Source organism: Pelophylax lessonae (genome assembly GCF_965119305.1).
Source record: "Pelophylax lessonae genome assembly, chromosome: 10".
Lineage (NCBI taxonomy): Eukaryota > Metazoa > Chordata > Amphibia > Anura > Ranidae > Pelophylax > Pelophylax lessonae.
This window is the reverse complement of record NC_138777.1, coordinates 163,679,773-163,689,975: the sequence shown is the minus strand read 5'-3', so window position 1 is coordinate 163,689,975 and position 10,203 is coordinate 163,679,773. Positions and strand designations below refer to the sequence as shown.

The window sequence follows — 10,203 nt, the reverse complement described above, 5'->3', positions numbered from 1 at the left end:
ATCGCACTGGTCACTGGCTGCATTGGGGGCACGCACGCTAATCTCTGCATTGGGGACATCGCATTGGTCACTGGCTGCATTGGAGGCACGCATGCTAATCTCTGCATTGGGGACATCGCACTGGTCACTGGCTGCATTGGGGGCATGCACGCTAATCTCTGCATTGGGGACATCGCACTGGTCACTGGCTGCCTTGGGGGCACGCACGCTAATCTCTGCATTGGGGACATTGCACTGGTTACTGGCTGCATTGGGGTCACGCACTCTAATCTCTGCATTGGGGACATTGCACTGGTCACTGGCTGCATTGGAGGCACGCACGCTGATCTCTGCATTGGGGACATCGCACTGGTCACTGGCTGCATTGGGGGCACGCACGCTTATCTCTGCATTCGGGACATGTATGCTGGTCACTGCATTGGAAGCACGCACACTGATCTCTGCATTGGGGACATGTACGCTGGTCACTGCATTGGGGACATGTACACTGGTCACTGGCTGCATTGGGGACATGTACGCTGGTCACTGCATTGGGGACATGTATGCTGGTCACTGCATTGGGGACATGTAAGCTGGTCACTGCATTGGGGACATGTATGCTGTTCACTGCATTGGGGGCATGTATGCTGGTCACTGCATTGGGGACATGTACGCTGATCTCTGCATTCGGGACATGTACACTGGCCACTGGCTGCATTGGGGACATGTACACTGGTCACTGCATTGGGGACATGTATGCTGGTCACTGCATTGGGGACATGTATGCTGGTCACTGCATTAGGGACATGTATGCTGGTCACTGCATTGGAAGCACGCATGCTGATCTCTGCATTAGGGACATGTACGCTGATCTCTACATTGGGGACATGTACACTGGTCACTGGCTGCATTGGGGACATGTACACTGGTCACTGCATTGGGGACATGTATGCTGGTCACTGCATTGGGGACATGTATGCTGGTCACTGCATTGGAAGCACGCATGTTGATCTCTGCATTAGGGACATGTACGCTGATCTCTGCATTGGGGACATGTACACTGGTCACTGGCTGCATTGGAGAAATGTACGCTGGTCACTGCATTGGGGACATGTATGCTGGTCACTGCATTGAAAGGGGGCATGTATACTGGTCACTACATTGAAGGGGGCATGTACTGTGCGGTTTGTGCTAGGGGGTCTGTACTGTGGGGTTTGTGCTAGGGGGTCTGTACTGTGGGGTTTGTGCTAGGGGGTCTGTACTGTGGGGTTTGTGCTAGGGGGGTTTGTGCTAGGGGGTCTGTACTGTGGGATTTGTGCCACTCTCAGTCAGTGTATCCCATAATAGGGTGTCTCTCACAGTATATCCCATAATAGGGCCCCTGCTCCCTATCATGGGATATACTAGTACTGATGGACCCCTTAATATGTGATATATTGGGAGAATTTTTTCACCCTCCTTTTAGGTAGGACACTGCATGCAGACACCTTTACTTTACTCACTTCATCAAGCCCTGTAAAAGGACATCTTGGCATCAGCTCTTTCATCTTGCTAAAAGAATTAACACATTTGTCAAGACATATTGGGCCCTTTTTAAGATCTAGCTGAAGATTCAAAGCCTCATCTCCAAGGACTCTTCTGTGTTGTTCAGACCTGCAGTGACTCAAGGACACACACTTATAACTCACTAAGGAGGAACTCTAACTTTTAGCAGTAAGTGGATATTGCAGATTGCTGCGTGTTTTAGCATACATTTGATATCCAGGGCCTGTGATTTCAGGGTTTTAGGGAAATAGACTAATCTACAACAAGTCATCCCTGTTTCCTTTTATGTCTGAGTACATAGGTCACATTTAATATATAATAAAAATTGCAAAAATATCATAAACCAATATTGTGATCTCCAAACAATTCAAAAGTAAATAAACATCCAATGTGTATATACACAAAAATATAAATGAAAATTAAGCAATAGATAATGTTAATATAACGATGTGAACAAAAATAGAATATATAGTGTGCCCAATGTGTAAATCAATAAATCACACATTAATAAATGAAAAATTGTCCATGCCAAATCTCACCAGACAAGTGCCGGTATATAGTAAACTCTTATAAAGTGCCTATAGTGCTAAATGAATACGACCACTACTGATAAATTAATGCAAAGTTCATTATGTGCAAAAAAGTCCTTGTTGAATCAGTGCAAATAAAAGAAATTCGGATTCTTCAAAGTGCCAATAGTGCTAAATAGTGCAGATGAGAGGGTCACATAAAAGTGACCAGTGCTTCCAAAGTGACGCGGTAATGAAGTGCCACAGCAAACCGTGCACCCCCTTGTGAGTGGGCGCTCACGTTATGACATGCGACTATGCGATTAAGCTATAGTCAGATATTGCTTAATGGGATCTCCTTAGTATTCACAGGTAAGGATTCTTCACAAACACCGGATCCTTCCACAAGCCCTCGGATGTATGCCATATGTAAGGAAGAAACTCAACCTCTTTCCTTATTACTTCCAGGTAAGGGTCCTCCACAACCATCAGCTCCTCCCACAAGTCATCAGATGTGTATCATATGCAAAGGAAGAAACTCACATAGTGCTGACATCCTTTAAACATATTTATTATGGAAAATAAAAATATTCACTCACATTTAAAAGGTGCTATCAAGTGCACCACTCTGTAAAAAGCCTTAGTCAGCCTCCCTTCCAGAAACGAATCGTGGTGGTGTGGGGAGAAACCGCCGCCCGATCCACTGGATAGCAGCCGGCAGCCTAACTGAGTAATTCAGTGTAGCGTTCCGTCCGTCCTTGCCCCTCCCCTATGCGTGACGACAAAAGGGACCACGTGTCTTCATCAGGGACATGTCGGCCGTGTTACCGGTGAGCGGACGGCACTTTGTCTAAGGTAAGTATTTCATAATAAGCTAGTATGCAATGCATATTAGCTCATTATGCCTTTGGCTTGCAGTTTTTTTTTTCTGAGATTTACAACCTCTTTAAGACTGCAGTCCTCTATTTGCGTGGTGTACGTGTACCTTATATGTGATTAAATTCTTCCTGAATGTTGCCTACATCTGCCCCACCATACCTACATTTTCTCTCTGTATCTCAGATCTGCAGAGAGATTAAATTAATGCACTTTTCAAATTAGCCTGATTTGAAATTTTTGTACTATTGTTTAGTACTACCCCCAAAGGAGCAGCTTGGTAATTTGGGTTCTCTGTTCTGTGCCTTGACTTTTAGAACAACCTTAGCTTCTCTGATACACCTAGTTATATGAAAGTTACTACAAGTACTTATAGGAACACAAGTGTAGATACCTTTTAACTTAGCTGGGAATTAGCACCAGGAAATTGACACAAGACCGTTTACTGGTAAATTTATTTAATGCACTGGTATGGGTTAGAATGAATGGTGGTTTCAGCATACATAAACACACAAAAAGATGGTTCAGATACAATATGGTAAACATTATAATCTCTATGCCAAGGCAACTAAGAATAAAGTTCTGTACCACTAGACTGGGATTAGTTCACAATTCAACAAAGTCAACAATAAACAATGCAAATAAGCATAAGTGTAATGTGAATAATAATACTATAACTAGTGTAGAGTGAAGTCTAGAAGAATAGCTAGGATATGGTGCCATGTCTCCAGAGAGGTACCTCTTAGCATACTGTTGGTGCACATGAGAATTGTCCCAGTCAGGCCTGCAAGCAGCAATAAAGCTACTAGATAGATGTATGGTTAGTTCTTAAATGTCTCAGTCTCTCTAGCAGCAGATCACAAACCCCTACAGCAGCAGCTCACCAGTCCCAGTGATATTGCAGCTCACCGTCCTGTCACACACAGTCCACTCTCTGCTCTACACCCAGGGGACTATGGCTGTCAGCACCTCTGAACTCAGTGCTCTGGATTCCACTCTGGCCAATAATATAAAGCAGTTACAGTGCACATGGGACAGCGATGTGCACTCTCCAGGCTCCCTCAGAGCAAGAGGAAGCTGTATCCTCTAGAGCTTGAGAAAAGGCAGCTTTTTCCCCTCCTCCTACTTCAAGTGTTTCTAAGGGCAGAAGATTTATACCTTAATTCATTCTATTCATGAAGGTTTGGGATTCAGCTCCTCCCCCCAGCCCACCCCTATACTTACCTGAGCCCCATCTCAATCCAGCGATGTTCATAAGAGCAGTGGCTCTCTGGTGTCTCTGTCTTTTCATTGGCTCACACAGGAGTGGGAACCATTGGCTCCTGCTACTGTCAAGAAAAAGCTAGTGAGAGAACAGGAAGCGGGGCCAAGCCAGGCTCCATGTGTAAATAGACAATGTCCATACCCAGGAGCATGGCTCAGGAGCGAGCCTGCTTGACTGTCCCCATGACAAGCGGCTTTCTATTGGGGGCACTCAGCTCAGAAGAGGGGAGGAGCCAGGATCACTGGAGGGGGACCCAAAAATAAGGGCTGCTCTGTGCCTCATCTTTGCACAGAGCAGGTAGATATAACATGTTTGTTATTTTTTTAAAAATACAATTTAAACCTTTAGAACCACTTTTAGGTCTGGTGGGGGCTGTAGTTCAGGCCCCATTACTTTCAGTGGGCAGACAAAGAGGACTACATGTCCCATGCTCCTAATCCATCCATTCCTAATTGGTTACTTTGCTGCTTGCCAGAAGTGAGGGGTAGCGAGTGGGGGATCACAGAGCAGCTCAAAGCTGCATAGCAGGGAAGCTGAGGGTAAGAGGCAGCGTCTGCACAAAGCCCGCTGTTTACACAGATCCCAGCAGCAGTGGAGGAAAGAGTGGGGCATTACGACAAGGCACCTGGCAACAGTAGTAAAAATACAGGAGTTAGAGGGGTGTTAGTGGGAGGGGTGTAAATAGGATTAATATTTCCAAGGCCATTTTATTTAAGTTTTAGGGGAAGGTTTAAAATCTATGTCAAGTTTTGTATTGATATCTGTCTTCCCACTAGGGAGATTAACTCTTATTATTTGTCCTGGTGATCACTTTCACTAGGACAGAGAGTGAGGGACAATCTGGAAATTTAAGCTGTCTCCATAACAATAGACGGCTAATCAATGAAGCACAGATGTTAAAAAAAAAAAGAAGAAAATTGAGAGAGATAAAAACAGGTGGCGCCAAACTAAGTGCAATACTGAATAAAGGAATACACATTTATAGAGGAATAGAGGCCTGAGGAAGGGGTATGCATGCTCCGAATGCACGCCATCCTGACTACTTCCATCGCTGCCTCCTAATCCTCCTGATGACGTTAGATTGATTAGTTCTCTGCCCACTACCCCAGAGCCCCAGTCTCAACCGACGTGGCCGGCAACTTGGGATGCCACAGGTGACAGCCCTAGACCTGGATCCTTGGCACACGGCGTGACTTATCTTTATAAGCCCTTTTACCTATCCACAAAGTGAGTGTAAATGTGTATTCTTTTATTCAATACTGTACTTAGATCGGCACCTCTTGTTTTTCACTGGGTATATGTAAAGGTGTTTTACCAATTTGCCACTTTTAGGCTTTGAAAATGAAAGCTAGAAGCTGATTGGATGTCATGAGCAGCTGCTCCAGATTCTGGCTGCTCTAGTTTTAATAATTTCCCCTCATTATGTATGTCTAAATTTGTATCAGAAAACACTTCAATGGTGCATGTGGGATTGATGGAGTGAGGAGATTTTTTTTACCTTTGCTAAATATTCTCTGGGGTTTTCTTCACCTTCCTCTGGATCTACAGAGCAATGATTTTTAAAAGGTGTTGTAAAGTCAGAGGGTTTTTTTTTTTTTATCTTAATGCATTAAGATAAAAAAAACCTACTGTGTGCAGCAGCCAACCTCAGCCACTCCCCCCCCCCCCCAATTTTTACCTGAGCCCATCTCGATTCAGCGATGTCCACGACTGTCTCAGCCATCCACAACTTTCTTCCTTATTGGCTAAGACACAGCAACGGTGCCATTGGCTCCGGCTGCTGTCAATCAAAGTCAGTTAGCCAATGAGGGGAGAGAGGGGGCGGGTCCAAACCACAGCTCTGTGTCTGAATGGATATACAGAGCTGTGTCTTGGCTCAGGTGCCCCTCTAGCAAGCTGCTTGTTGTGGGGGCACTGAAAAGGAGGGAAGGACCAGGAGAGCGGAAGAGAGACCCGGGAAGAGGAGGATCCAGGCTGCTCTGTGCAAAACCAACTGCACAGAGCAGGTAAGTATAACATTATTTTTATTGAAAAAAAAACAAGACTTTACAATCACTTTAAGGCTGGGTTCACATATGTGCGGCAGCGTGTTCGCGCCTGGGCTTCGGTGCATGTCTGTTCACCGGTTCAGGTCCGAATTTTTGCCTGATCTCACACCTGAACCAGACCCAAACACGCACAAGACCATTTTGCAATCTGGACCACGGCCACCCCGGAGCTGTGTAAACCGGCTCCATTGAGAGCCGGTCACACTCGCCTGTCATGCAAATTGGATGTGGGTTCACCATATATGTGAACCAAGCCTCGAGTGGTTGTAAACCGCAGAATTGAAAATCCCCTTTCTGCTATCTGCATGAGTCCCAAACAGAACTTTAAGCTAACACCTCAGCATTGCGGGAGATGGCTCCCCCCCAGCACATATTAGATTACTCATAAACTTTCTCTGCGAGCCTGTTTGAGGTAGGTGTGTCCCTTCACACCAATACGCTATCAGATTTCATGGAACTGTGTACTTCAGCTCTGCACTGTGTGTGATGATCCCCCCCCCCCACCCCCTCCCACTGAGGTATGCTGTGTTAAATGTGTGTTTTGAAAGACTGTACAGAAGATATGGCTGCAGATAAACAGGTACAATTTATGTAGGGAGATTTATTTCTTCTCTGTGTATCACCTGAGGCTAGTCACTTCACTGGATATTTTACAACAACTTTACAGCAGATCTCAAGGAAGCTCACTTATTGGTGAATTTGTTCATATGACTGCACCTCACTTGGAATGCACAGGTTCCCGTTAAAGGGGTATTTGAATCTCCCTGCCTTCCTATGTTGTCGCTGGGTTACAAAGTGATTGTCCCAGCAGGACAATTAAATGACTGATACACAAGGAAAGAGAAGATGGTATTCTTTTTCTCCCTTGATCTGAAGGGGTCTGCTCCTATTTACAAACTTGTGCTTCTGCAGCTTTAAAGACCTGTGATCCTGGCTGCAGTGTTTAGACAACAAGAGGGCACACTGGAGGATCTTCCGATGGGCCCAGGGCAGCTGCCCCTTTAAAAGGTCCATTCAGTGCAGAGGGTCTGAGCAGCCTGGGGTACAGCCAGTTGCAGGGTGCCATGCAATTGAAAGCAAAGTGGGGTAGATTGATATTCCTTCCAATGGTGCCTGCACAGAGCAGGATTTGCTAGGCTCCAACAGATGGCCTTCACATTCTATGAACTGCAATACCATTGTTTTCAACTCGATCATTATTACTTAGTTACATAGTAGTTGAGGTTGAATAAAGACAATAATCCATCAGTTCAACCTGTGTAGGTGTGTGTGACCGTAATCATCCCTCATACCCCCTTATGTTCTGATCCTTAAGATGTATGTCCAAAAGTCTTTTGAAAGTAGCCATACTTCCTGCAGAAACTACCTCTTGTGGTAGAGAATTCCACAATTTTGTAGCACTAACAGTAAAGAACCCCCTGCGTTGCCTGAAGTTAAAACACTTCTCCTCTAATCGCATTGTATGTCCTCGCGTCCTCATGCCATCCTTGCTACTAACTAGCTTTTTTTCTATGCTAAGATCACTATTGAGGTATTTGTAAATTGCTATCATGTCCCCTCTCAGGCGTCTCTTCTCCAGGGAGAATAAATTAAGCGATTGTAGACGCTCTTCATAATTAAGGTCCTCCAAACCCCTAATTAGTTTAGTTGCCCTTCTCTGGACTCTCTCCAGCTCCAACTCTCTCCATTACTCACTATTTACTGTTTAGTACATGTATACACTGATGGTGGTACACATAGTTACATAGTTAGTGAGGTTGAAAAAAGACATAAGTCCATCTGGCTCAACCAATTAAAAACAGAACTGTTTAATTTAATGAAATCAGCTTTATGTAATCACTTAAGATGTAGCGCGGCATTATTATCCTATTTGCATGTTCAATTACAGACAGACTGAGGTTCAGCAGCATGAAAACTGAGAAAAAAAAGTAATATCACAGATATCCAAGAAAGCTAAGGTGAGGGGTGTGTGTGTCTGTGAGATTTTCCGTACACCTATCAGTGTAGTACTATACATTTTTTGTTCATCACTGTGTAGTCATGGCTGCCATTGTCTGGTAGCGATTGCTCCACTGTTGCCTGCATATTGTCAAGATTGCCCATATATTGGAACAATTGCCTGTTTCCTACCTACATATTATGCTTTGTACACCACTGGACCAGTTTACTCTTTTTTGCTAGTTTGGATTTTGTTGCTTTCTCTTGCTTTGTGATGTGTACAGTTGAATAGTATACAGTATCTGGGCATAAAGCATACAGCAAGTCTATACAAATATTTCCGTGTAGTTTAGGCCCTTACCCCTATGAGAGAACAACAAAAAATAGGATAGAAAAAGATGGGGCTTTGCAGGCCAGTGGGAGTAGAAGGATCAGACGCAAAACCAATTTATATAAAACCAAAATACATTTTATTGATGGTTACAGGATAAAACTACGCATGGACAACCATGCATCAGACTGACATACAATACTAAAATCAAACATTTGAGAGTCACTAGCAATATAGAAACAAATCCCCTAAGGGGATATGACCAGAAAAAAAGCCTGTGTAGGATGGAAAGTGGGTCTCAAGCTGGATTCGGTCAAGGTAGGTCCCCAGCAAGCCCACGCGTTTCGCTCAAGGCTTCCTCAGGGCCTGAGAGACCATAACAGACCGGTATTTCCTTCTTGGTAGTGACTCATGCTAGACGACAAGGTTGTAGCGATACTAGATGCTGCTTGGAAGATGTTTCTTCCGTATTTCCAATATAAATTCTATACAAACGTCATAGACAGATTTATTGCACTGGATCCAATACTTAAAATCCAAACTGTGTCACCAAACGCAGGGCTTCTAGGTTTACCCTCACTGTAGCCTCCTGAACAGGGATCGCAGCCAGAAAGGGTAGGGGTCCTCTCCTTGGTATATTTCCAAATTATATGTATATATTCACCATAAGTATGATGGATCTAATATTATATAGAAGTGGCTTTGAGTAGGGACGAGAAGCAGCCTTTTCTGTGCGTTCCAGGAGATGCTATATTCCCAGCCTTTGGGCCCTGGATGGTAACAATGAATGACCTCTCCTTAGTATATGAAGTGCTTCAGGCAGGAAAGGGGGGCATATATGCGTATATATTTCAATTATAAGGACAGTCGGTCCTGGGCTACATAAGCCCTCCGTGATCAGTTCACAAAAACAACCTGCCCATACAGCAAGCTTCCTCCAAAAGAGAATTCTAATCACATGACGCTAAGTGCATGGGTTTTGTAGAAAAGAAAGTCATGATTCAAGTGTGCTTAGGACACATAATATATGTACAAGGAAATGCTATTATCAGACAAAAGGGCAATTTTAATACTTACAGTACATTTGTTAAGTGGTTGTAATAAAAATGCATTTATTGTTTTATTAAATGCTTTTTTTCTTTTTTTTTTTTTTTTTGCAAAAGGTTGCCTTGAGACCAGGAAACGGATACTGTTAGATAGATAGATAGATAGATCACATCAGTTTGAAAAGGAAGTCACACATTTCTCAAAGAAGTTGGAACTTCTGCTAAATGAGGACATAAAGATAAACCTAATTTTAGAACTACTTTATTAAATCTTCACTAATTTCATTTACTGGCATTGTATATACATTGATACCTGTAAGCATACAATTATTGTGTACTTTTTCACTTCTTCACAGTAGCAGCTAATGGGTATTTTGAAATCCCACAAATATTTTTTCCAAGAAAAATGTTAAAATACCCCTGTGAATTAAAAAATTAACATGTTATACTTTGAAATAAATGTACTACAAAAAATGTTATATTCACTTAAAACAGTTAGATGAGTGTATTGGGATTTTCAGCAAAAAGTAAAATGCATGATGGCAAGTCTGTGTTGCAGCTTTTGTTCCACCTGTGTAGTAATCCCTGAAGCAAAATAGTGAGGCATGCTCACTTTTTGTCACACTTTTGTGGGTATTTTTGACCTTTATGTGATGTTTATTGCTGT

The 10,203-nt window shown here is 43.4% G+C and overlaps 1 protein-coding gene across 1 annotated transcript in view; it reads right to left on the bottom strand.

Moving 5' to 3' along the window:
• Positions 1-9,712: 9,712 nt before the first annotated feature.
• Positions 9,713-10,203, bottom strand: part of CTSW (cathepsin W) — a 133,283-nt gene continuing 132,792 nt past the window's right edge. Inside the window, exon 11 of the mRNA XM_082269650.1 lies at positions 9,713-9,956. Coding sequence (XP_082125776.1) covers positions 9,879-9,956 — 78 coding nt within the window. The 3' untranslated portion in view covers positions 9,713-9,878. The remainder of the gene's footprint in view (positions 9,957-10,203) is intronic.